Below are 27,734 nucleotides of genomic sequence, written 5' to 3' on the forward strand. Positions count from 1 at the left end.
TACTTTTGAGCTGACAAGGGGCGTTGTCCCTAAATTGGTGAGGCAACATATTCTCCTAATCCTCATATTGAGGATATCTTATCCAGGGGCCCCAAATAGTAGTTGGAGGAAGCTACAGCAGTGGCAGGAGTTTGAGCAACCATTTGTAACTTAAAAGCTTTCATGTGGCTAGAAACAAATCCAGTTATACAATTACAGATGCAAGCAACATAGTCATTAAAACAAGTTAAAATAGAAATTAAAAGTCACATTATGTCCATAGTTAAAGTGTAAAGTGTTGCACCAGTCCATTTTAGGGTTGGTAGATGTCATCAGATGAAGAAGAGGCATCGCATGTGATTGTTGTCGAAGGTATTCACAGACTTGGAGAAAGTCTTTTCCTTGAAGTGGGGATGTCTACCACAGGACGCCTTCTACTGACGAAGAGGGGAGCGCTCTGCAGACCCAGCAGTTAGACCGATTGTGGAATGCAGCATAGGAGTGAGCCCAGGACAGGAAGACATTGTCTTGAGGAGCCAACGGCAGACTCAGGATATTTGGAGTCAGCAGAAGTAAGCTCACATAGGTTATCAGGTCCATCTAAGAGGTACAAAGTCAGAGCACAGAAAGTAAAGACATAAAATGAAGTCACTTAATTTTGGTCAGGGTGCCACCTCTTAACTCAAGGATGATGTACCCATGAATCAATTTCTGGCACTTTGACAGCTGTGAGAGAAGAAAGAATAACCTGGTAAGGACCTTCCCAGAGAGGCTCGAGGGATGGGCCCCCAGATCCCAATGTTTTTATAAGGACCTCGGTTCTTGGCTCAAATAGAGGCTTGCTTGTCTAGGAGGCTGGGTCAGGCAGGAGTCGTCTCCCGGAGTTCTGTTAACGCCTGTTGAAGAGCTGAGAGCTGAGTTACATAATTAGTTAATTCCAAGGCTTCAGGGTCTATAACAATGTCTGTGAGTAAGGCCTTCCATAAATACATTCAAAGGGGGACAGTCCCTCCTTTTTGGGGGTAGTTTGAGCCCTCATTAAAGCTATGGTAGGACTTTAATCCATTTGTCCTGCGTCTCTTGAGTTAATTTGCGCAGATGTCTTTTGATAATGTCATTAGCTTTTTCAACTTTTTCGGAGGATTGGGGTCTCCAGGAACAGTGTAAGTGATATTTTATTTCTAGAGCTTTAGATACCCCCTGAGTTACAGCAGCTTTAAAGGCGGAGCCATTGTCACTCTGAAGGCTCCGTGGCAGCCCAAACCTGGGGATAATTTTATGGATTAAAATCTTTATAACTTCTTTAGCCTACGACAGGGAAAAGCCTCAATCCATCCAGTAAAGGTATTTACCCAAACTTGTAAGCAAGAATATCCATTAGCTTTTGGCACATGAGTAAAATCGATTTCCCAATCCTCTCTAGGATACTTCTCACTTCGTTGTAATCCAGATTTTGTTAGCTTTTCAGTCTTTAGGTTATTTTTTTGACAAATCTCACACCTTTCGATAATATTCTTTAAAGTTTTCATTACATTTTTATCTTTAAACAAACGAGAAACCATCTGGTAAGTACTCTCGGCACCCAAATGAAAACTCTGATGTAAACCCTTAAGAATTTTCCACTGAGCATTTTTAGGAATTATTAATCGTCCATCCTCGGACTGTAACCATCCATTATCAGTAATCTTTGTTCCTCGTTTCTCATATCCTTTTAATTTTTTCTCAGTATATTGGGGTTTTTCCTGTTCCACAGGACCTGTCCAGATCAAAGGCCACTTTTCTGGCTTGACAGTCAGCCAGATGATTACCTTCGGCTATTTTACTCCCATCCCTGCTGTGCCCTTTGCAGTGCATAACAGCTGCTTCTTTAGGACAATATATAGCAGTTAAAAGTCTCTCAATCTCTCTGAAATGCTTAATAGGTTCTCCTGTTGCTGTTTTAAAGTGTCTCTCTTCCCATATTGCAGCATGAGCATGTAAAGTCAAATAAGTATACTTAGAATCTGTGTAGATATTTACCCGCTGCCCTTTGCTTAACTCGAGGGCTCGGGTCAGGGCCACAAGCTTCACTAACTGAGCACTGGTTTCCTGGGGGAGAGATTTTGCTTCCAAAACCTGTTCAGCAGTCACCACGGCGTAACCTGCTTTACGCTTTTCATCCTGAACAAAAGAACTGCCATCTGTAAATATTTCCATGTCAGGATTGTCTAATGGGGTATCCTTTAGATCTTCCCGAGCTGCATAAAGTTAGGAATTGAGAACAATCGTGATCAGGTGTTTCATTTTCCTTTTCAGGAAGGAAAGTGGCAGGATTTAGATTTCCACAAACTTTAAGCTTAGTTACTGGTCCTTCTAACAACAATAACTGATATTTAAGAAGCCTACTGTCTGTCATCAAATATTAACCTTAGAATTTAAGATTCCACTCACATCATGAGAAGTCAGTACAGTAAGGTTTTGTCCATTAACTGTTTTTAAAGCTTCAGGTGCTAATAAAGCCGCTGCCCCAATTACTCTTAGGCAGTGGGGCCACCCATGTGAAACTACATCTAATTCTCTGTTTAGATAAGCAATAGGTTGCTGGTGAGGCCCTCGGGGTTGTGTCAAAACTCCCAATGCCACACCTTTTCTTTCAGTGACAAACAAATTAAATTTTGACCCTGTGGGCAAGCTCAGAGCTGGAGCTTGCAGGACAGCAGTCTGAAGAACCTTAAAAGTCTTTTGAGTTTCTGGAGACCAAACCAGTTTGTTGGTTTGGGCCTGCTGAGTTTCAGCTATAAGTTTATATAAAGGCCGGGCAAGTTCCCCATAACCCGGGATCCAAATGTGACAGTAACCTGTGATTTCCAAAAATCTTCTCAATTGTCTTAAAGTCATAGGTAGGAGGTGATTTAGTATAGGTTTAATTCTCTCAGGGCCTATGGCCCTAGTCCCTTCTGATATGATTAGGTCCAGATATCTAACAGATTGTTGACAAAACTGAGCCTTTTTTATTGATGTCTTGTAACCACAGCCTGCCAGAAAGTTTAAGAAATCTTCTGAGGCTTGCGAACAAGCTTCCTCTGTCTCAGCACAGAGCAAAATATCATCTACATATTGTAACACCACCGCTTCAGAGCTATTAAAGTTTTGTAGATCCCGTGACAAACTTTGTCCGAATAAGTGAGGACTGTCACGAAATCTCTGGGGGCAAAACTGTCCAGGTTAACTGAGAAGCTGGCTGCGTAGGGTCTTCAAAGACTTACTGAGAAATATTTGGCCCGTTCAGGAATTTCAGACAATAGAGTATAAGGATTAGCCACCACGGGGTGTAAAGGAACTACAGCCTCATTTATTATTTGTAAATCTTGAACTAGTCTCCATTGACCATTTGATTTTTTTATACCCAAAATAGGAGTGTTGCAAGGACTGTTACAGGGAATTAATAGTCCCTGCTCCTTTAAATTTTTGATGATGGGTTTTAACCCTTTCTTAACTTCAGGTTTCAGTGGATACTGCTTGTTATGCGGAAATACGTGTGGGTCTTTGAGCTTAACAACTACAGGAATAGCATTTTGTGCTCGACCCACAGATTTTCCATCAGCCCATACTCTAGGATTTACATTTTGTTCAACTAAAGGGAGAGAAAGGAAGGGCTCCATATTCATGAAAACAGAGGCATGGACCTTGCTCAGTATATCCCTTCCCAAAAGGGGTGAGGGAGATTTTGGCAGGATCAGAAACTCGTGTGAAAACAGCACAGAACAATCCCACTTCTGGTGCCCCTCCTTTGCACAGTAATAGCAAGCCCATCCCTTTTCACCTGGGCCCCTCTGGGCATTTTTCTCAGGCTGTTTAAGAACGTTTTTCATAGCCATGGCGAAGGCTTCCGCCTTTTCCTGTCTTTTTTTTTTTGCCTTTTTTTCTTTTCCTCATATTCCCTACCATAATAAGACTGTCTGAGCCAGTTGTAACAGAGAATCTAAAGACTGATTTGGTCCATAGGCCTGTTTTAATAGCTTACTGCGGATATCTGGAGCCGACTGAGTGAGAAATCTATCCTTTAAGATCACTTTTTCCTCTTCACTTTCGGGATCAATCTCAGTGAATCTGCGAAAGGCTTCTCTCAGTCTATCTAGGAATTTACCAGGAGCTTCCTTCTCCTCCTATTCTATGTCTGCCAATTTGCCATAGTTTAAAGGCTTAGAACGCGCCTGCCTAAGTCCTTCAAGAATACATCTAACAAAATGACTCTGATCCCATCTTTCTTTAGCTGTGTTGTAGTCCCAGTCTGGTTCTATAGTTGGGACCGCCTGACTCCCAGTGAGGAGGGCCACTATCTCGTTCTCCCTCTTCCCTACTGATTTATTACCAAGCCATTCATCTCCATAAGCAACCGCTTTTCCCAAAACTCGAATCTTTGACTTGGGAGCCAGCGTTTGTCCCAAGATATACATCACATCCTTCCAAGTGAGGTCATAAAGCAGAGTAACACCTTTAAAAGCTCTAATATATTTTTCTGGGTCATCTAAATAGTCTCTCAGATCCTCCTTGATTCTTTGTATTTTTTGATAAGAGAAAGGCTTATTAACTCTCACAGACTGATTATTTTTCCCAGTGGGTGTTTCATAAAGAGGCAACAGCTTGTGTGGCTATTCCTCAGTCTCTCTGGCTGCTCTGCGCATATGATCCCAGGGATAGATTGGAGAAACCTGTTTTTCTTTTTCTCTCTGCCTCCTGTCCTCCATCTCATCTCTTACTTCGATGGTCTGAGTTTCTACTGAAACCAGAGTAGTCTGAGGTCGTACTGAGACAGGAGTTGTTTGGACCTCCATGTGGGCAGTTTGAATCCCAGTTTGGAGTCCCCGGTACAGGGGCAAAGTAAGAGGACAGGAGGGAGCTTGGGAATCAAATCTATCCCAGTTTTTCAGGATACAGTTCAAAGGAGTGAGGCTGCAATTGTTAGCTCCCATCTGTAAGAGAGAAAAAAAAGCGACCAGCGCCATTTTTTCTACCGGAGGCGTCCCTCCCTGCTCTAGATGGGGGTGTAGACAGACGTTACACCAAAAGCTTTTCCTTCCTGGTCGGACTTAGTCTGTCCCTTACCGATGCAGGCGCTGTACTCGTCCCTCCCGGTTCTACCACCGATGGGGTGGGGATGTACCAGGGGTAGACTTGATAGCATCCCTACTTGACGTCCAGCTCTTCCCCTTTAACCTTGTTTGCCTCTGATGTCACCCGGGGTGAATCAGAGTAACCTTCCGGAATGCCTCCCAAGCTAAGACCGCTGTGGGAAACATTCATCACCTGAGTGCCTGTGCACGACCCTGAGTATTTCCTGACCACAATAAGACTGACACGAACATAAAACTGAGATGTTCTTTTCTAGCATCACCACACCATTATAACAGCCTCCTCTGATCCACTAAGAGCCGGCATTACCAAAGAAAAAAAACCCAGTGCAGTCCCAATCTGAGTAACCTTTAACCTCAGAGATGTTCTGGGAGCTAGAGCTCCATCTAGCTTCCGAACTTTCGATTCCTAGCGAGGCTAGGCGCTTTACTGGCCACCAATCCAAGTTTGGGACCTAAGCCACCGTACACAATAACAGTATAGATCACAAGTCCCTTGAAAGTCTATGATCCAATAGATTAGGTTAGTACTTCTAATTCCCAAAGAATTATGAAATGGTCAGAGACCGAAAAGTTTGACCGAGAAAGGAGAGTTCGGTCCACACGCTTTGCCCATTTCTGGTCAGTTCCCGAAGGAGACATTGGGCGCCTCTTGGCATTGGCAGGTCGGTATAACACCCCGACAGGTTTCTGCCATAAGCTGTATGAGATCACCGTGGAACCGCAGAGCAGGGCTCCTTACTTGCTTCATGCAGGGCATGCCATTCATTCACACAAGCACATGGTAGAGTTAGTAAAGCATGGCAGAAAACGTGTTCACTAAGAGAACAAAGAACTAAAGCTCCAAGCATCCTTACCCTGTCCTGAAGGATCCTGGACGAGCCCCCAAGATGAAAGGTTGTTGTTGAATCACGCGAATACACCGGGATTCTTGGCCCCCGGAGAAGAAGAATTCAATCTGGGGCCAGAGACGAGGCTTTATTGCTCAGAGCTTTTGTGTAATAAAGTTTTTTTAAAGTATAAAGGAGATAGAGAAAGCTTCTGACATAGGCATCAGAAGGGGGCAGAAAGAGTACCCGCTTGCTAGTGTTAGCAATGAAGTTATATACTCTCCAATGAATCCAAAGAATGTCTGGAGGTTGTAAAGACCTCACCTGACCTACTCCCATAATTTACATTTTAAGATAACAGAATTAGCCAGAAGGTTTAATCCAGAGACTGTCCTTAGGCAGGATACATTATTGTTATATAATCCTAAGGAATGTGGAGAAAGAAAAAAAGTTTGTCCTTCCTTCCTCCTTGAGAATTCCAGACCCCTCTCTCCTTGGGGACTCCTAGACTCCTTATCAACCTGCCTAGGAAATGACTCTCTCATTGGTAAATGGACATCAGAATGACAACAAACACTACCACATTGCTGTGTTTAATTCCGAACCCTTATGGCTTCATATGAAACCTGGAAAAGCTCCCTCAGATTTCTATCCAATTTATCTCCAGTATTAATTCATTCATATCAATTAAAGAATACTCTCTGACAAATATTTTCTTCCATTTACTATATGCACAGGATTCCTTCCAGAAGAAATTCACAGACTTTGAACGAGTTTTGCACTCTGACTGAAGGAATCCCACATTGTTGCTATCACAGGACTTCTCTCAAGTATGAATTTTTTGGTGTTTAAGCAGGTTTGAACTTCTGTTAAAGGTTTTCTTACATTGCTTACATTTGAATGGTTTCTCTCCTGTATGAATTGTTTGATGTCGAGTAAGTGAGGAGCCACGGGTGAAGGATTTTCCACACTTAACACATTCATAGAGATTATTTGCAGAATGGAGTCCTGGATTTTTATTACTGTCTTCATGCTCACTGATGGCTTTTCCACATTGATTGCCTTCCCAGGCTTTTGTTGCAGCGTGAATTTTTTGATGCTTTGTAAGGTTTGAACGTCGGTTGAAGCATCTTCCACATTCACTGCATTGATAGGGTCTCTCTCCTGTGTGAATGATCTGATGTCGAATGAGTGATGAACTGCGGCTGAAGGCCTTTCCACACTGATAACATTTATAGAAATTCACGGTGGTATGACTTTTGGGGTGCTGAATATCTGTACTCAGGCTCAAGGCACTCCCACACTTATATTCTGAATGCTGCTTACCTATTGAGTCTAAATTAAATTCAAAGTTAGTTTTAAGCTGATCACACTTTGGGGAATCCTTTCTCATAGGAATTTCCTGTTGTGTATCAAAAATTGACTTAACTGACTTAACATCAGCGCTTACCTTATTTTCACTATATTCAAAGTCTCCCTCCTCAGTGTACATTATATTAGGAATGAAAACTTCTTGTGGCAAATTTGTGTCCCAGGGTTCCTGATTCCTATATAACCAGTCATCACTGTTCCAGGCATCTACAGGAAAATGTTCACCTTCGGTCAATCTTGTCATAATCACTGCATGGGATGATTCTTCTCCAGAAATTCTCTGTTTTGGGACTAATTCCTGATTTTCTGAAATTCTCTCTCTGTCTAGAAATAAATAAAAAAATGCCATGAACTGGAAGGAAAATTGCTTAATTAGGAAAGGAATGCTAAGCCACATAATGGTATACACATTATCTTATGGATCTTTAAATACAGAATTGAAATGTGAGGTGGGGTTAGAAAACAAGGACTATAGAAGAAATAAATGAGATAAAAATATTAAAAAGAGGATGAGATCATAAAATATGAGGAGAGCTATTTAGGAATACTAAGGAGAATACACAGAACTTGGCAGAATATCAGTATATATACAGAGATGGCATGGCATATCACATTTCAAGCCATCACTGGTTCATAACTAGTCTGTAAGAGTTATACCTAATCTTGCTTTCTCCAATAACTTGTCTCTTTTAACCCAAGCTGTTTGAAAAAATAAGCCCTTCTAAAATACCAATTTAATCATTTCTTTAGGAACATGTCTAAATTTATAGGCCCTGTACCTTAACCATCTGAAAGCAAACCTGCAATCATAGTGCCCCTATTATCCTTATGGCAGCAGTTATTCCCTGTATTTAATAGAGGCAGAAAGAACTGAAATATATGATAGCATGGAAACTATTCTTATTCTGGGCGCAAAAATCACTCCTGATTCTAAAAGTGCTCAAACATTTTTCTATGTGTTTCTTAGGACTCAAAACTTTACCTGATTCAGGTTGGGTTTTTCTCTTTTCACCTCTCTTTAAGTTTCTGTATTTCTTTTGATAAAGTTTCACTTCCCTTCTCTAAATTCCCTTTCACTTAGTTTCTGTGTGTGTGTGTATATATATATATATACACACACACACATACACACACCCAGTAAACTGTGCATTCTAGCATTTCTTTAAAAATTAAATTTAAATGAACTTTCTTTCTCTTTTTCCACATAATTTCAGATATGTCTAACACTGTTGTCTTCCATGATTTATCAGTAGCTAAATAAGATCTTCAGCTTTGCAGTTTCACACAGTTTCTAGGACATCTCCGCTTGACTATTCCTACTCTCTTCCAAAACTCAACAAATGAGAGACTATCTCCCTCCATGTGGAAACAGCTTCCCTTGACATCCTCATTTTTGTTCAATGAGTCACTGGTCTTTTAACATTTACACTGGAGTTTATAAAGAAAACTTGAATAACCACGGCTCTTCATCTCTCACATCTAATCTGTCCTTAGGTAATACTGTTTTACTTGATGAAATGACTTTTACCTCAAAGCAGCTCCCACTGATACATCCAACTTTGTCAAGTATATATCAATTCAGCCTCCTTTAGTCTAATTTCTAGGAGCAATCATCATTTGTCTATACAATGCCCATGCTAGAACGTAGACTATTAAATCAGAGTGTCCCAGGGTGGAGCCCAGGCATATACTGGGAATCCTGACTGCAGTCTTCCTGTCTCCACCTCACCAGTGTATGTTGGATGTGTGGGAGCAGATAACCTGTTCCTTGAAGTCACAGGTTTTCAGAGCAAGAGGAATCTCTTCCAAACCTGGACTTAATTCACAGAATGAGTTTCTGGACTTCAAACTTGATGCCATAATGAGATGACATCTGGGGAGAGAGTAAATGTAATTAACAAGGAAAATGAAGTCAATTTGTGGTCAGAGGACAAACTACAGCAGATCAAAATTATGGCACGTTCTCTGATATGCTCTTCAGAGAGAAGTGCAGGGTTTTTTAGTGTTTTTTTTTCCTTCCCCGGGAATTTGGGCTGGTCCTGTCCCTGCTTAGCCGACAGAATGTAGCAGAAGTGATACTAGGCTACTTCTGGGCCTGGCCTTCAGAAGACTGACAGCTTCCAACTCCTCTCAGGAAGTTTCCTCTCAGAGCATGGCTGCTGTGCTGTGAGGAGCCCTTGCCTCAGGAGGCCAGGTACAGGTATTCTGGTCCACAGGACCAGCAAAATTCCCATGACAGCCTGCATCAACCTCCGGCTATGTGATGAGTCATCCTGGCCATTCCATCCCACTCAAGTGGCCAGAACACCCATCCTCAGCCAACATCATATGGAATGTAAGAATTCCTAAGTCAACTCACAAAATTGTGAGAATTACTAAGATAACTGTTTTAAGTCACTAAGTTTTAGGATGATCTGTAAGAAGTAAAAGATGATCAAAACCATAATTGTTCTAGCAGTATTTACTGAACAGCAAATTTCCTGGTTGTATTTCCCTAATAAGTATGTTCTCCTTACATTTGTACAACTCATTTTTCACATAAATTTCTCACATTTTTTACTCCTATTTAAAAAATCACTTTAATGTATTTTGTTATTTTCAAGTCACTTAGTTCTAAGATGTAGAAAACCTACTAATATATTTTTATATCTGGCCATCTTACAAAATCCTTAACAGATATAATAATTTTGATACTGAGGATATATTTTGATAAATATAAGTGATGCCTAGCTGCATCACTTTTCAGTACACCAGAAACTAACACAACATTGTAAATCAACTACACACCAATTAAAAAAAAAATAAGGAGTCTGTGTTTCTAACCCACACCACTGTTTTGCCTGTTCACATAAGAAAAAAAAAAGTCTGTGAATGAAAAGCAATGACTTTTTTCCTTCAAAGTTTAGCTGGTTTGTTGTCACCTCCTAACTATCAACTCAAACCCAACTCAAACTGGGTCATACATTATCTGTGTATTTAATGAACAGAAGCTTCTTACAAATGCCTCAGATCTGCCTGATTCTTACCAAAAACAGCTGTTCTTGGGATTTCTTGCTCCATTATCCAACTTTCTTTCTTACTCTCCAACTTGGAGGTCTCAACTGGTTTGGAAAGTAGATGCTCTTTTCATGGGGAAAAGGAAACAAAGACATTTCAGACATTTTTATAGGGAAGAGAATTCAATCCCAAAGTAGTAGTCTCTGAGCTGCTAAAAGATAAGGCCAGTGAACCTGTGCATTTCTAGCTCTGCATCAGAAAGGACTTTGAATCACATTCAGCAAGAGCATCTGCTCTTGTTCCCAAAAGTTATTAGAAAATCTAAACCCAAACTCAAATATCCTCAACCACTTCAGCAGTCCTAGTTTTTAACAGAAGTTGAAGAGACTACTGGGCTTCCCAGGTGGCGCTAGTGGTAAAGAACCCACCCAACAATGCAGGAGACATAAGAGATGAGGCTTGGATCCCTGGGTCAGGAAGATCCCCTGGAGGAAGGCATGGCAACTCACTCCAGTATTCTTGCCTGGAGAATCCCCATAAACAGAAGAGCCTGGCAGGCTACATACAGTCCGTAGGGTTGCAAAGAGTTGGACACGACTGAAGCAACTGAGCACGCATGCATGAAGAGACTACTAAAGGGCAGATTAGGTAAATACACAGATACTACCTTTATGCAGTGAATTCAGGTTCCTATAGTTCTCCAGCATCACATGCCTGTACAGGTTCTTTACAGCAGGGTCCAGTTGCCCCCACTCTTCTTTGCTGAATTCCACAACCACATCTTCTAATTTCACTGGTTCCTAAAACATTAAGTTCCTATTTAAATAAAGGTCTCCAAAATATCAGTATTACTAGAGAAGAAATGAATTTGGAAAGAATAGGGTAGGTGGTCACAATATATACAAATATACAAAAATAATTGATAGGACAGTGTTGGGAGTTCTAAGTGTTAAAAATCAAGTTACATGAGGGCCTATCAACTTGGTACTCTGTGAGGGCTGCAAAAGGAAAATGAAGGGCCGTCCTAACTCTAGATGAGCTTATATTTTAATTGAAGAGAAAAAACAGTTGGAATAACTGTGGAACAAAAAATTACTATAGAGTACAAATAACTTACACAAAGAGTTCAGAACAGGAAGAGTTTAAGGTAGAATTGTAGGAAATTTGTAATGAAGATGTAGGCTCTGCTAGAAGAGGGAGCATCTCTAATTAGGAAATGCAACCTTTTGATGCCTCATCCTTCAGGTCTCAGAGCCCAGTGTCACTCTGTTAAATACGTTTTTTTTTTTCCTCTGATTACCCAACAAAGTGGCCTTCTTCCTAATCAGTCTACTGGATTATGTTTATTTTTCTCTGTAATAATTATTACTATCTGCAATTATCTTATTTGCTTGTATTTGTCTGTCTACTTCTACTAGAATATAATCTCCATGAAGGCAGGTGTTTTGTTTTCTGTCATATTCCCAGCCCTTAGAAAATGTTAGGTACTGCAAAAATACTTATTATAAAGGTCCTCATCCCATTAGTTGTTGCACTTCTCTGTTCAGCACTCTTAACCTTGTCCTTCTAGGCACCACCAATCACACTGAAATACAAATCACACAAACCGTCCTCTACCTCAGAGCCAGTCTTTGTGAATAAGCTGTCTACATGTGTTCTGCCTACTTCCTCACTTTTCCTCTCCTCAACCCTCAACAATCTGGCCTCTGTTCGCATGCATGCGTATATCTCCTTCACGCTAAGAGAACAGACACTACTCAGCTGTACTTTCCTGAACTTTTGAAGAACTGAAATATGAAATGTACTTGAAAATGCTCATCCTTTGCTTTCAAGGTGACATCATATTGACCTGGTTTTCCTCTACAACTTTGGTCCCTTCATTTCAGTATCCTTTGAGGTTTCTTCTGCTCTTGCCTATTAACTGACATTGCTCAGGATTCTGCCCTTGGCTTTCTTCACTTTGAATTCTAAGCATTCCCTGGGGAGGCCCTATGCCTACAGTTTCAGTTATCATCTACAATCTTGAGGGCATAGATGCACAGAGAATATACAAAATTAAATATTTTCCAAAAAGTGTATCATCAACTAAAATGGGTCCAGTGTCCTGTGGCAGAGTAACAGTCATGCCCTTATGTTTGGCAAAAGTTCAAAGACCAAGAGAGAAAAGGCAGGATGTTTCAATAAAGACTGGAATCCTAATTTACCTGGGATTTGCCTGTTATTAAGTCAGCTTCCATTTTCTCTTTCTTGAAGCTCCCTTTCTGATGTAGGACAGAATCCTTGCAGGTTATACCTGAAGATGAAAAAAACATTAGGGAGAAATATTTTTCCCCAGAGAAACTTCTAATAATTACAGCAGTTTCACCATGCTACTTCAGAAGCTTGAAAAAAATGTCAAGTTCTACCAGCAATCAGAATCTCCAGGGGTGGGGCCCAGATTTTTATTTAATTCTTTATTATGATTTACTTTTTGACTGCACCATGCAGCATGCAGGATCTTAGTTCACTGAACCAGGGATGGAAACCACAACCCCTGCAGTAGAAGCAAGGAGTCTAAACCACTGGATCACTAGGGAAGTCCCTGATCTTATAGTTTTAAAAAGGTCTAAAAGTGATTCTGATATTCTATTAGGGGTGGAGAACTACTAGATCAGAGAGAAGAGGGAAAATAGTACTTTGATGCCTCATCTGTGGTTATAGCAGATCAAAAAAATAATAACTATAATCTTGTCAAAACTAAATCCTAATTAAGGCTGAGCCACCACAGGCTGTAATTCTACTGGGAGCTAATGATATTTTACCTAACCAATCACTTCCTCAAAGACACTGGGGATTACTTTGCGCAAGGATTCTTTTCCTCTAAGTTGCTTTGTGTATACTACACACAGACTTAATGACTCTTCTATGACATAAAAATCTTTGCAGCAACCAATTCTGTTCTCCAGCCCTTTGGTGAGACACACATATATATATATATACACCCAAGGGCTAGTTTCTAATGTTACTCCAAGATTCATTACTTACACCACTAATCCTCAAATGTCAGTCTATGGACCAATACTGGTCTGTAACTATTTCACCCTTATTGATTCAGGGTGAAATAAGAAAAAACAAAAACAATGCAAGAAATATTTATGAGACCGTTTTGTAAATAAAGGCAAAATTGAGGGGAAAAAACCCCAAAATTTCAGCAACATGCCATTTGAATGTTGCCAGTAAGATTATACTCTGTTAACTTTATTCAGGCCTATAACACTTTGTGAAACCCTGGTCCCATAATTCTTCAGACAGTGACTACTGCATTTTTTAGTCTTGTCATTCTTAGAAATATGCAAGATATATCTTGAAAAGATGCAAAAGCCTTAAATCAACCATCCTCCATTTTATCACTCTCACTGAGTACTGTTTCCTTTCCATAACTCTTTTCCCTCCTGACCTCCTTTCTAAACCTTTACAACTGTGTTCTCTGAAACTCTTATGCCATTCAAAGAAAAATTCACAAATTAATACATTCCCAAGCTCTTTTTATATTCTTTCTCCCTTTTAATTTAAAATGGATCTTGCCCACCAAACACACCTCTTCTCATTCTCCACTACTATGGTCTTGGTAGTTGCTTAGATATAGTCATACTTTCTCCATCTCCACTTCCTCAAAAAGATTTTTTACTTGCTTGACATTTTTAAAATTACTGATTCAATCTCTTCAGCTATGGGTTCAGAATCAGTCTGGGTCGTTTTGGAAAATTTTCTATTTCATCTAAATTTTCACAGTGTCCTCTTTGATTTATGCAAGTTTAATAATAATCCCCCTACCTTTATTCCTGATCTCAGTGATTTTAGTCTTTTTTTTTCTTGATCATTGTAGCTAAACTTTTATCAATATTGCTAATCTTCAACTTTTAAAAAATTTTATAAAGCCTATATTCTTTGTTTTCTGTGTCCACTTAAGTGTCTTTCATCAGCTTAGTGGTTAGCTAGCGATTCCACAGAGATTCCCTTAAATGCTTGAAACAGGGAGAGGAAGCCTGGCGTGCTGCAGTCCATGAGGTTGCAAAGAATTAGACATGACTGAGCGACTGAACTGAACTGTGGAGGGGGGAAAACCTCAAAACCATTCCCTAGCCTTTGTAGATGGGCTGTCTGCACAGGGAATGCCTTCAACATTTAGCCAGATAGTTATCACCTCTGCTTGAGCGGAGCCTGAAGACTGGACAGAGGTGAGAATCAGGGAATCCTCAGGTCTTTTAGAACACATACCCAGCCTCCTAGATCTCTAAGAATTTGTAGGAGCTTCCAAATCCTTTACTCCCTAAAGCACCTTTCCTCCCAATCTTTTTGTTTGTCCCAACTGTTTATTTGCTGTTCTAGGTGGCAGTAGTTAATATAGTTTTCATTAAATGTTTTCAACAAATGCTAGCCAGTAGCCTCTCAGCCCTGAGAGGTCTGTGTATGCTTAGTCACTCAGTCCTGTCCAACTCTTTGCAACCCCATGGACTGTAGCTGCCAGGCTCAGTCCATGGGATTCTCCAGGCAAGAATCCTGGAGTGGGTTGCCATTTCCTCCTCCAGGGGATCTTCCCAACACAGGGATTGAACCCAGGTCTCCTGCATTGCAGACAGATTCTTTACTGTCTGAACCACTATGGAAGCCCTCCTGAGAGACCTAAGTTAAGTAAAAATAAAGGCAAACCCTTTAAGTGGATTCTTCAGGGATCCACAGCACGTTATAAGAAACCAAAAGCCTTTCCCAGTCCTGTATTACCCTGCAACCTCTCATTTCCTTCCCAACTAAACTTCTCAGGAATAGTCTATAATCATTATCACACTCTCACCTCATATTTCATTTTTTTTTTTACCCATGTGATAGGCAGAATAATAGGCCTCTTGAGATATTCATGCCCAAACCCTTGGATAGTATGGCAAAAGGGATTCTGTAACATTAAAGATCTTTGAGATGAAGAAATGATTCTGGATTATCTGGGTGGTCTCAATCAAATCACATAGTTCTTGAAAAGCAGAAAACCTTTCCCAGCTGTGGTCAGTGAAACAGAGAAAGTGAAAGAATGAGTGTGAGCAACTGCATGTGTGCCAGCACACACCGTGACAACAGAATGGAGTGTCAGAGAGATGGCAGTGTGTAAAGAACCCAGTTCACCATGGCCAGTTTGAAGATGGGGGAAAGGGAGCAGGAGACCCAAAAAGAAACTAAGAACTGCTGAAGCCTTGATTTTAGCCCAGACAGACCCACGCTGGACCACTGATCTAACCAACAATTTCAGTCAATTATTTTCAGTACTCATTTTTATAAGACTTTTTTTGGTTGCAACAGTGTTCAACAATCCCTTCTTTCAGATTTCTTCTTTCTTAGCTCAAGACACCAATCTTGCCTGGTTCTTTGACTTTCTGGATTACCTTTCTAGCCTGCTTACCTTATTTTGAGTTTTCTTATTTTTCTCAGTCCTTCATTTTATTTACTTTTTAGATAAAGACTAAATATAACTCCAACACCTATATCATCACTGTTTCTAATTAATAATTCTTAGTCAAATATCCAGTCAATTGCCTCACATGTTTGTTATAAGGTCCACACATTCACATGATCAGTTACATATCTTTCATGTTTCTTTTAATCTCTAAATCCCTCTTCCAGGCCCCTCCCTACTTCCTTAGAATTTTGTTCTAGAAACTGGATTGTCTTGCAGTTTGTGACAAATTAGATTTTACTAATGGCATTCCCATGGTATAGTTTAACATGTTCCTCTATCCTCGATCTATGTTTTCTCTAATGGTAGTTGAAGCTATGTGTGTGCTCAGTCGCTCAGTCATGTCTGACTCTGCAATCCCATGGGATGTAGCCCACCAGGCTCCTCTGTCCAGGAGATTTTACAGGCAAGAATACTGGAGTGGGTTGCCATTTCTTCCTCCAGGGAGTTATATCTATACCAACTCTTAAATACTGGGTCTTCTTAAGAATCTGTATTTCTTCTACTCCTGTTCATACCTATAAGTTTACATATTTTTCCTTCTTGATTTTAGTGCAAAAAGACCCACTAATTTACAGACATTTAGGACTATAATTCATATTGTTTTAAGTAATAAAATTAATGGTAACATGTTATAGCAGCAACAAAAACTACTAAACTTCTACTAAAATGGCTTCAACATTAAAGCCAAATTGCTAATTACATATTAGATGGTTCATTGTGGCTGTCGCACAAAGACCTCAAATTCAATGTGTCACATAATTAATATATCAATCTCTCTTCCAACAAAATCTGTTATTTAACACCCCATTCATGCAAGCCAGAACATTTATCCCATTCACAGATAATATGTAAATCCTTCAGGTTCAGTCTCCTGTTTTCCCAATGCTTCCTCATTCTCTAACACTTGATCTACTACAATAGCTCCTAACTGGTTTTCCTATTTTCAGAGCTCTCAGTGCTGTCCTTTACTGCAGATGTTAATAAACTATTCCTATAAAGATCCAGATTATAAATATTTTATTTCGGCTTTGCAGGCCATACAGTCTCTGCTATAACAATCAACTCTAGTCATAGCAGGAAAGCAGCTATAGACAAAATGTAAACAAATGGGATGTACCCGTGTTCCAATAAAAATTTATTTCCAAAAACAGCTGGCCTGTGGTCATGGTCTGCTGACCCCTGCTCTACAATGAAACCAACAGAGTGTTTTTGAAAGGCAAATCAAATTGTTTTACTCCCCTACTCAATCTCTGAGTTCTCAGTTCAGCCTTCCTAGTATAGTAAAGTTCTTTATGATCTGGCCCTTGACACCATTCAGCTTCAGAAAAAGTTACTATGCTAAGTGAAATAAGTCAGACTGAGGAACACAAATACTCTATGATATCACTTACATGTGGAATCTAAAAAATACAACAAACTACTGAATATAACAAAAGAAAAACAGACTCACAAACTAGTGGTTAGCAGTGAGAAGAGGGAACAGGGGAGTAAAGGGGTAGAGAATTATTAGGTAAAAATTATTATGTATAAAATAAGCTACAATGATATATTATACAACAGAAGGAATATAGCCAATATTTTATAATGACTATAAATGGAGTATAATCTTATAAAATTGTGAATCACTATATTGGAAGGACTGATACTGAAGTTGAAGATCCAGTACTCTGGCCACCTGATGCAAAAAGTGAATTCACTGGAAAAGACCCTGATGCTGGGAAAGATTGAGGGCAGGAAGAGAAGGGAGTGAGAGAGAATGAGATGGCTGGATAGTATAGCAAACTCTGGGAGACTGTTAAAAGGTCAGGGGAGCCTGGCATGCTGCAGTCCACAGGGTTGCAAAGAGTCAGACACAACTTAGGGACTAAACAATAACATATCATAAATCTCCCACTTATATAATATTGTACATCAACTATATACAAATAAAAAAATTTTTAAGATAATTTTTCCTCATATGGGAGAGGGTCAACTATTCTACCTCCAATTTTCTATATTCTCACCTTCATCCTCAAGCATATCAATCACATCCTGTATGAGGCTCACCACTTCTTTGCTATTCTTCGGATGTTGTAAATTCACCCAAGTCCTGACTTCTTCAGGGAGAATTGTCAGGAACTGCTCCAGCACCAATAGCTCTAGAATCTGCTTCTTTGTATGAATTTCTGGTCTCAGCCACTGAAGACTGAGCTCCCAAAGTTGGCTCAGGGCTTCACGAGGCCCAGACACTTCCAAATACTGGAAATGCCTGAATTTCTGACGAGAGGCCTCACAGTCATCTGTCTCCATGACTGCGATGGTTTCCTGCTGCCAAGACGTATCTGCTCTCAGGACCTCACTTTGTTCATGAGGAGTCAGGTTATGAGGCTTTGAGATAGTCATCAGCTTGCTCAAAGGCTGCATCCTCCTCCACAGAACTCCCACTGCAGTTCAAATTTGTCTTACCAGAAGATTCTAATAATTCTCAGGCTGGAGCTAAGCACTTGTGTACAATGTATATATGCAGTGAGAAAAGTTCCAGGAGCTTCAGACACACAGCCAATATTCAGGTAACTGAGAAACTGGGAAAAGAAAAAAAAAGACACAAATGAGATCTAGGCCAAAAAGTATATTCCCAGACTATAATAATTAAAAGTTTTCATTTGTTAGGATTTGCTATGAACCAGTCTGCAATGTGCAACAGGGAGATCTTAGGCTCAACCCAGCATTCAAGACTTATAAGTCTACCACACATCATATTTGGCGCCAGCTACTAAGAAGGCTACTAGACAGAAAACAAAGCTTGCTAGCAGAGGACTGAGGAACTAGAATTTTTCTTCAGTGGGAGTTCTCACAGAGTATAGCTCAAGTGCAAGGCAATGTGGCCCATGCAGGTTGGGCAGAAAGCATCTTGACTGAAAGGTTCCTTCCACAGGACCAATATCTAACAACTCTACAAGTGAAGCTCTCAGAGCTCCCCAAAAGAGCATGCCTGATTATAAGAGTCACTACAGTCAGAGAAGTTCAGATCCAACTTTCCATCTGGTTTACAGTTCTCCCAGTCCAGATGCAATTTACCATTCAGGAGTCATGTTTATTGTAAGCCACTAGGCTAGTGGTTCTCAGGTGCAATTCTGCCAACACAGAAAATCTGGCAATGCCTGGAGACAGTTCTGATTGTCACAAGTGGGGGCTGTTACTGGCATCTAGTGGGTATAGCAGGGAAGCTGCTAAACACCCTGCAGTGCACATACATCCCCTTATAAAAAATAATTATCCAGCCCCAAATGTCAATACTTCTGAAGTTAAGAGACCCTGATATAGTCAATATATAGTAGTTAAGAGTACACACTTTGGAGTCGTAGACATGAGGTTAAATCCAGACTGTACTAGTTACTACATGTATGAACCTGAGCAAATTGTTTAGCCAAAGTCTGAGTTTTCTCAACTGTAAATGAATGTAACAAAATCTGTCTGATTGAATTATAGGGATTAAAAGAACACTCACCTCACTTCTCAGCAGATAGTAAGCATTCAATAGATTATCATATATTATCATATACAACACAGATATGTCTGCCTATAAGTATACCTTACAATCTGGCCAAAAGTTTATGTATAAAAGTATTTCCTGACCTCATCTACTGGCAATGTCCACCTGAATAGATCAATCAACATTCAAGTAAGGATTAATAAACAAAGTAGGAGAAGGATATATGAAGGCCTTTGAAATGATGGTGCAATAGAAGGAAAAATACACAATGCGAAAGAGGACAAGAAAACATTTTAGAATACGACATTCCAGGGGGGAAAAGAAAAGGAGTTTGGAAATAAGCAGAATCCATAAGACTTAAGGCATAAGAAAACATGCTCCAGTTGATAGTTATTTTCCACGAAGGCAGAAATGAACAATTCTGATACTGATATACACTGTGCTGGAACTGAATTATAAGTAAATGGAGTGCAGTTTCTGAGAGCCAGGTTTCTCAATGTTTGAGTGGGAGTTTTCAGATAACCAAGGGAAGGAGGCCAAATGATCCATGTGGTAATGAATTAGAGCTGGAGATATCAGTATGAACTTATGTTTAGCTTAATACAGTTAAAGAAGGTTACATATAGAAATATTTACAGATATATGACTATATAGGGGTTAGTATACACACATATATTTCCTTGCTCTGTCAGCAGAGTAGGCATAGAAGAACACTTAACTCCCAGATCTTGGTTTCTAAAACCATTCTTCAATAAGAGGAACCAGAGTTCCATGGACAAATGGATGCTTTGAGGACTGGGGTAGTGAAAGGTTGTTGCTGAAAGACCTGGGGGTTCTTGGCCTCTGGAGGAGAATTCAATCCAGGGCCAGAGACAAGGCTTGATCTCTCAGAGCTTTTGTGTAAGTTTTACTAAAGTCTAAAGGAGATAGAGAAAGCTTCTGACACAGACATCAGAAGGGGGTAGAAAGAGTACCCCCCCTGCTAGTCTTCAGCTGGATGTTATATAGTCACTAGCAGTCTGTTAACGAAAGAAAGGAATGTCTTAAAACTCAGAATGGCACCAGGCCCCTCATCCATAAAATGCATTTTGGGATAATCTTGGCACCAGATGATTCATCCCAGGCCATAAAACGATTGACTTGAATCTTGTGGATGGGCAGATTACCATACAAATAGTTTCGTTTACATAGATTAGGGGAACAATATCTGAGTATAACATACTGGTTTGTCAAGTAGGTTCTGAGCCATTAGGCGGAAAGGACTTGAGGACAGAGTCTGGGGTAAATGCATAGTATATTAGCATAGCTTAAGAGAAACATTTCCATAAGAAAAACGCATTGGTTAACTCAAGGTGTGAGAATAGTTAACTTCAGGTGAAACCAGGTGTCATTATGGCAACACATTATTTTAAGAGAAACCTCCTTTTAAATTTGTATAGAGAAGGAAAAAATACACTAGTTTGTTTCCTCCTGCCGCTTAAGAGAGATAAAAACGTCTTACACTTGCAGCCTATTTCCTCCATTTGGAGACCCCTGGCCTTCCTGCCTGTTACCCTCTCAGTAGGAAATATATAAGATGAGTCTGGCACATCTTAAAGTGCCAGAAAGAAAAGAAATGCTCAGAAACAAAACAAAACACATTTACTGGGGCATGTCAAAGGCACACAGAAGCTAAGTGAAAGAGCTCCCAATGGCCAAAGCTGGAGCAGCATGAACAAGTGAATGAAGTAATACTGGATTATAACGCAAACTATAAAATAAATACCCTTAAGCCACACTAATATACATGACTGAATCAACCAATAAGTGTGGAAGAATACACAAATCTCCCACGAGAAGAATTCCAAATATTTACGTACTCAGCCCTCCAGGAGGTAGCGCATAACTCTCCATTGAGTGTGGGCTCTTTGTAGTGATTTCCTTCCAAAAGAGTACACTATGGAGAGGGAGAAAAGTGCATTTATAGTGGAGAAAGGGCTTCCCTGGTGGCTCAGACAGCCAAGAATCTGCCTGCAATGCAGGCAACCTGTGTTTAATCCCTAGGTTAGAAAAATCCCCTGGAGAAGGGAATAGCTACCCACTCCATTCTTGCCTGGAGAATTCCATGGACAGAGGAGCCTGGTGGGCTATAGTCTCTGGGGTTGCAAACAATCAGACATGACCGAGCAACTAACACACACACACAGGAGAAACCTCACAAACGCTATTTCAACCAGGTGACGAAGGGTAACATCAATAGTGGTAAGTCACATTGACAGTATGTTTCCTTGAGACAATGTGGTGGAAATAGCACTTTTCTCTCTGTGAGCTCCCTTCTCTAAACCAATAACTCCAATCTAATCATGAGAAAAATAATCAGACAAATTCTAATAGATGGGCTTCCTTTAAAATACCTGACTTATACTCCTCAAAATTGTAAAGGTCATTAAAGGCAAGTTTGAGAAACTGTTATAGCCAAGGAGCTTAACGATATAAAACAAATAAACAAAATATGGCATCCTGGCTGGGACCACGGATGAGAAAAAAGATATTAGGTAAAAACTAAAGAAATATGAATAGAGTATGGGCTTCAGTTAATGTATCAATATTATTTCATTAATTGAAATATAATAAATAGTATTTCATTATCCCATTAATTGAAACAGGTGTACCATACTAATTTGTCACTAATAGAGGAAATGGTTTGGGTATATGGAAACTGTACTTTCCTGTAAATGTAAAATTGTTCTAAAACACAATCTTTATTTAAAAAAATAAGAAGACATTTGCCTGATGTCTACAGATTCAAAAGGATGTATTGTAACAAAAGAGAATTAAAAATCCTGTTGGTAAAACAGGAATGAGATGAAAGTAAGTATCAAAGTAGATTAGCAGACTTAAAATCTTGATTGGAAGCAGTAGAAAGCAGAAGTGATACTTCATCGAACCAATGATATGACAGAAAAGCCTAAAAATGTCTCCCAAAATATGGAGGAAAAGGGAGAAAAAAAATTTACGGTAAAAAATAAAACAGGAGAAAAAAATTTCAAATCAAAGTGATCCATGCACATGGCAAAAGGAAAACAATCAAATGGCGCATGAGAACTTTTATGATAAAAATCAACCATTTCCATCTTACCTTAATTTCTATGTCCAGATTTACTCCACAGAAGTGTTTTTTTTTTTTTTTTAAACTGATGAAAGCTTTTATGTTTTTTTCTTTGAGTTACGGGGGATTTCTTTCACTTTGAAGAATTTATTTTTATGAAGAAACAAAAAATGTTTCTACTAGTCACTTTAAATTTATAAACTATTCCTTACTGATGGGTCTCTTCCCATAGCGTTGTGCTTGTACAGTTACAATATCATTTCAAATTTCTCTGAAGATTTTCCTGTTTCCTAAATTCCCTTTGATTCTGTGATCAAGGTTTTTAATCATCATGGTTTTTAGACATCTAGTGTTCCCCAGTTTTCTGCTCATATTTAAGAATAAAGCGTTAGGTTGATTATTCTAGATTGTCATATGAATTTCTACTTCTTCTGTATCAATAGACTGGTTTCCTAATGGGTATTTGCCCTGAATGGGAGACTTACCAAGAGCTATGTGAATATCTTGCCACCCTGCTTATTTAACCTAAATGCAGAGTATATCATGAGAAATGCTGGGCTGGATGAAGTACAAGCTGGAATCAAGATTGACAGCAGAAATATCAATAACCTCAGATATGCAGATGACATCGCCCTTACGACAGAAAGTGAAGAAGAACTAAAGAGCCTCTTGATGAAAATGAAAGAGGAGACTGAAAAAGCTGGCTTAAAACTCAACATTCAGAAAACGAAGATCATGACATCTGTTCCCATCACTTCATGGCAAATAGATGGGGAAGCAATGGAAACAATGACAGACTTTATTTTTGGGGGGCTCCAAAATCACTGCAGATGGTGACTGCAGCCTTGAAATTAAAAGACGCTTGGTCTTTGGAAAAAAATCTATGACCAATCCAGGCAGCATATAAAAAAGCAGAGACATCACTTTGCCAACAAAGATCCATATAGACAAAGCTATGTTTTTTCCAGTAGTCATGTACGGATGTGAGTTGGACCATAAAGAAGGCTGAGCACCAAAGAATTGATGCTTCCGTATTGTGGTGCTGGAGAAGACTCTTGAGAGTCCCTTGGACAGCAAGGAGATCCAACCAGTCAATCTGCAAGGAAACCAGTCCTGAATTAGACTGGTTGCTGAATTGGACTGATGCTGAAGCTGACACTCCAATACTTTGGCCACCTGATGCAAAGAACTAACTCCTTTGAAAAGACCCTGATGCTGGGAAAGACTGAAGGCAGGAGGAGAATGGGACGACAGAGGATGAGATGGTTGTATGGCATCACTGACTCAATGGACATGAGTCTGAGTAAACTCTGGGAGTTGGTGATGGACAGGGAGGCCTGGTGTGCTGCAGTCCATGGGGTTGCAAAGAGTTGGACGCGACTGAACTGAACTGATGTGAATATCAGTGAGACATACACATTGGCAGGCTTTGATTTAGGGTGAGAGGAGGAGCTGGCTGTCAAGCTATGGGCTCCCTACACAACAGAGTGAAAAGATTTTACTATAAAAAATGTCAACACCAAAGCTAAAAGTCTTTGTTATCCTCAGATGGTTTATTCAATTTATTTAGGAAAGAACCTTTTGTGGGAAGAAGGTGCTGGAGCTAAACTGCTTCTCTATGCATGTGAAGAGGGCTGGGAGTTTGGGGAGATAACTGGAATAGATGTTTCACATGTAACCCTTCACTCAATCCCTATCTTCTTTTTGACTCGGCCTGCCTGCTCTGTTGAAAGTTTAGGATTCACACAGGCAGATGAGTTTCCACCTTCACTGTGGTCACCTCCTAGCATATTCTAAGTGGTAGCCTTTGCTAAACTGTTTCTTTAAACCATATTTTCACTGTCTTGTAGAAATATTTGAAACCATTTATATACTCATTAAGATCCCCATTAAATGGGGACACAGGGCAAAGTGGATCAACTGAGGAGAGAGTCTTTGATCCAACACAAACCTCCAAAACTTTAGGAATGTACGGGTTTATTAAAAAAAAAAAAAAGTTCCAAGTGCTGAAGAGGTATCACTCACTGAGTTTCAGCAGAAGAATGAACTATGGGCCCAGACACTTTAAGAATTAACAATATACAAGGAGAAAAAAGAGAAACAGTTCACAGATCACATGTTAAAAACAAAAACCAAGGGAGCATTAAAAAAAAAAAAAGTAAATTTAACAAGAATATCCATTGTAATGATAAATGCACTGAGTAAAAATTTAACTCAATAAAAACTCAAGAGACATCCAATAGAACTCCAAAGCTTAAAGGGATGATTACAAAAATAACAAGCAAATGTAAACAATAAAATATGCAGGCATAAACTGAATTAAGATATATATTGAATTGAAAGCTCAAATGAATGAAATTAGACAAGGAGGAAAACTTTTAAATGATTGAAGGCACAACTCATGACATTATGACTACTACTATCTGTATCAAATCACATAACTGAAATATATTTATAGCAAAACTTTCAGACAAGAGAGGTGATCAATAATAGCACAATATAAATAGGAGACTAAGACAACTTTTTCAGTCCTTAGCAAATAAACTAAAATTAACAGCACAGTGGACATGAATATGCTTACTTTGATATATAAAACCAGATAGAATGTAATTTCTATTCAAGCTTTTATGAGAATGCTTAAAAAAGCCGCTACTTATTATGGTACCAAAACTCTTCAATAAACAAAAGGTAAACAAAAGTTGTACAAACTACATTTATTATCAGAATGAAAACTAGCTCTTAACACCATGTAGAAATAGAAAAAACAATTTCAACTACTTTGAAATTTAACTTTTGCTTCTAAAACACAACTCAAATTAATTAAAAAACACTTCAAACACCGCACTTCAAAATCTATATAGCACAGCTCAAGTTCTACTGTTAGGAAATAGTGAAGCTTTACATATATAATTAAACAAGAATGAGATGAACTACACATTCAACTCAAAGAGAGAAAAAGCATCAAAATACACTAGGGATTTATAGATTAAAAATTAATGAATTACTCAGTATAAATAATTATAGAGCTACGAGGGCAGGTTAGAGATGCTCAGGATGACATGCTGGCTCTTGAAGATTTCAAAGGAGGAACAGTCTGGATGATAAACGGACCAAGGTACCGCCATGACTGCAAATAGCTTAAGTGGTCTGTTTAAGGGACGAGCAATGGAATAGTCAAGAACTGTTGAAGTTTAAACTCTAAAGTACTAAACAGACACCTTTAAGGACGATGGTTAACTCAGGATGAAGAGTTAAGGCGCTAAGCCAGTAACTCTAAAGGAAGGGCGCAGTAAGGCGCAGGTGACAGGAATCTGGGAGTTAGATTAAATAGCCAGCTGACACAAGTTCAAATGATTTTACAGCGTCAAGGAACTGGAACAGACGCTAATTATGAGGAATAGGTAGTATCTGTAAGAAGGGTTGTTTTTAATCCAATACGTCATAGGCAGAGCAATACCCCGAGGTAAGGAGAATCTTATCTTCCGAGATTAGCTTGTAAAAAGGAGCATAAAGCAGTGTGTCAGTAAGCATTTGAAAAGAGAATGCTTACAAAAGCCGCTATTTTATTAAGGTACCAAAAAATTCTTCAATAAACAAAAAGTAAATAAAAGTTGTACAAACCAAGTTTATTACCAGAATGAAGACTAGATCTTAACACCAAGTAGAAATAGAAAAAACAATCTCAACTACTTTGAAATTTAACTTTTGCTTCTAAAATACAACTCAAATTAAAAACACTTCAAACATTGCACTTCAAAATCTATATAGCACAGCTCCAGTTCTACTGTTAGGCAATGGCGAAGCCTTACGTATATAAACAAGCGCTGTACAGCCATCACCATTAAAGCGTTTCCATAGTGTCAAAAAAATAAATAAATAAACAAGAATGAGATGAATTACACATTCAACTCTAAAGTGAGAAAAAAAATAGGGATTTATAGATTAAAAATTAATAAATTACTCATTATATTTACTACTAAATATAAAATTAGTAAGTTACTTTCAGCGCGTGGCCAGGAATTACTGAGAAAGCAAGGCAAGTTGGAATGAATTTTCCTCCATTGATCTGGAATCCACGACTCACTCCAAAATCAAGCTGCGCATGCGCAAGATATATTTGCCAGGGTAAGCGCCTGGAGACCGCCCGCATCGCAGAACTGACGGGGAGACAGGGGATCTGGACGTGGAACCTAGCCTTGCCCACCCATACCCTGCTTACTTCTCTCCCACGCGCTGACTTCCTTCCACAGCCCAGGCCTCCACCCCTGTCTGGTCGCGCCCTCCTCCAGCGTCTCTAGCAGAAACTGCAGAGCTGGAATCCGAGCAACTGCAAACAAACCGGAGGCCCGTGCGTTCCGCCTGGATGCCTTCTAGCAAGATTCCCAATTCCACTCACCCGCCTCCTCACTGCCCGCTGAGCCGCGTGATACCTGCAAGTACCGCTCCCAGCCAGGGCTGGGTTCAGTCACACCCAGGAGCCACTTCAGAGGAGCCGCACAAGTCGCCCGCCCGGTCGGGGAAGGGAGCTTGCGTTGGTAAACACTCCAGAACTGAAGTACCGTGGGTCACACTTGACCGTTACTCGCCGGCGCCGGTTCCGTACCTCTTAAATTCCAGGAGCAGGCCGGCACACCTGCACATGCTCACCAGGCTTGGCTGAAGCCCCCAGCAGCACCCGCGACCCATTTGTAAAGTTGATCAGGGGGTGGGGCCTCTCCCAGACCCGCCCCCTTCCCAGGCCCCTCCCACTTTGTAGTCTTGAGTCCGACTGTAGGGCCTAGAACCGAGGGCCGTCCTTACGGTAGGTGGGACAACGGCTTATCAAACTTCTGTGCCTTCCTCCATCTACATCTAAAACTGGCGGATATCTTTCTTACACGTTTTCACTGCCCCACCTACTCATCTCCCCTTTCTTCTGGAATCAAAAAGCAGTCAGGAATTTGTAGATTGTCAAGATACGAGAAGGGGTAGTTTCATGGGCTATGTGTCATGGATATTTGTTAGTTTTAGGCTTCTGATCATTTGAATAACCTTTCCATAATTATAGTCTTCTGTTGAGTGTTGTGGAGAGTTAGAGTCTGTCTCTGTCCATAGAAATTGAATACATCTGATATTAAATGCCTTGGTCTGCATTGGAGTTAGGACTTAATCAATTAGATATACCCAGTCTAGACTGTAAATTAAGAGCTAGTGACGTTAAAAAGGAAGAGCATCAGTTCCTTTGCTTTTTAAAAAACAGACTTTATTTTTTAGGTCAGATTTAGAGTTAATGAAAAAATGAGAAGCTATAGTACAGTGTACGTGAACTGTGAACTTCCAGATGTTCAAGCTGGATTTAGAAAGGCAGAGGAACCAGAGATCAAATTGCCAACATCCGCTGGATCATCAAAAAAGCAAGAGA

The 27,734-nt window shown here is 39.8% G+C and overlaps 1 protein-coding gene across 5 annotated transcripts; it reads right to left on the reverse strand.

Moving 5' to 3' along the window:
• Nucleotides 1-440: 440 nt before the first annotated feature.
• Nucleotides 441-27,044, reverse strand: ZNF215 (zinc finger protein 215). 5 transcript variants are annotated; one of them, XM_019975798.2, is made up of 6 exons: nucleotides 26,937-27,044; nucleotides 17,777-18,334; nucleotides 12,493-12,581; nucleotides 10,956-11,088; nucleotides 10,318-10,413; nucleotides 441-7,615 (listed from the first exon to the last, which is right to left on the reverse strand). In XM_019975798.2, the coding sequence occupies exons 2-6, from the start codon at nucleotides 18,174-18,176 to the stop codon at nucleotides 6,747-6,749; spliced, it is 1,587 nt and encodes a 528-aa protein (XP_019831357.2). In that variant the 5' UTR covers nucleotides 18,177-18,334; nucleotides 26,937-27,044; the 3' UTR covers nucleotides 441-6,746. The 5 variants fall into 5 exon arrangements, with proteins under 5 accessions (XP_019831357.2, XP_070659847.1, XP_019831356.2 ...); XM_070803746.1 differs by having other exon boundaries at nucleotides 18,219-18,334; nucleotides 26,730-27,028; XM_019975797.2 differs by having other exon boundaries at nucleotides 26,764-27,026.
• Between the last annotated feature and the right edge of the window lie 690 nt (nucleotides 27,045-27,734).

Source organism: Bos indicus, chromosome 15 (genome assembly GCF_029378745.1).
Source record: "Bos indicus isolate NIAB-ARS_2022 breed Sahiwal x Tharparkar chromosome 15, NIAB-ARS_B.indTharparkar_mat_pri_1.0, whole genome shotgun sequence".
NCBI classification, from domain to species: Eukaryota; Metazoa; Chordata; class Mammalia; order Artiodactyla; family Bovidae; genus Bos; species Bos indicus.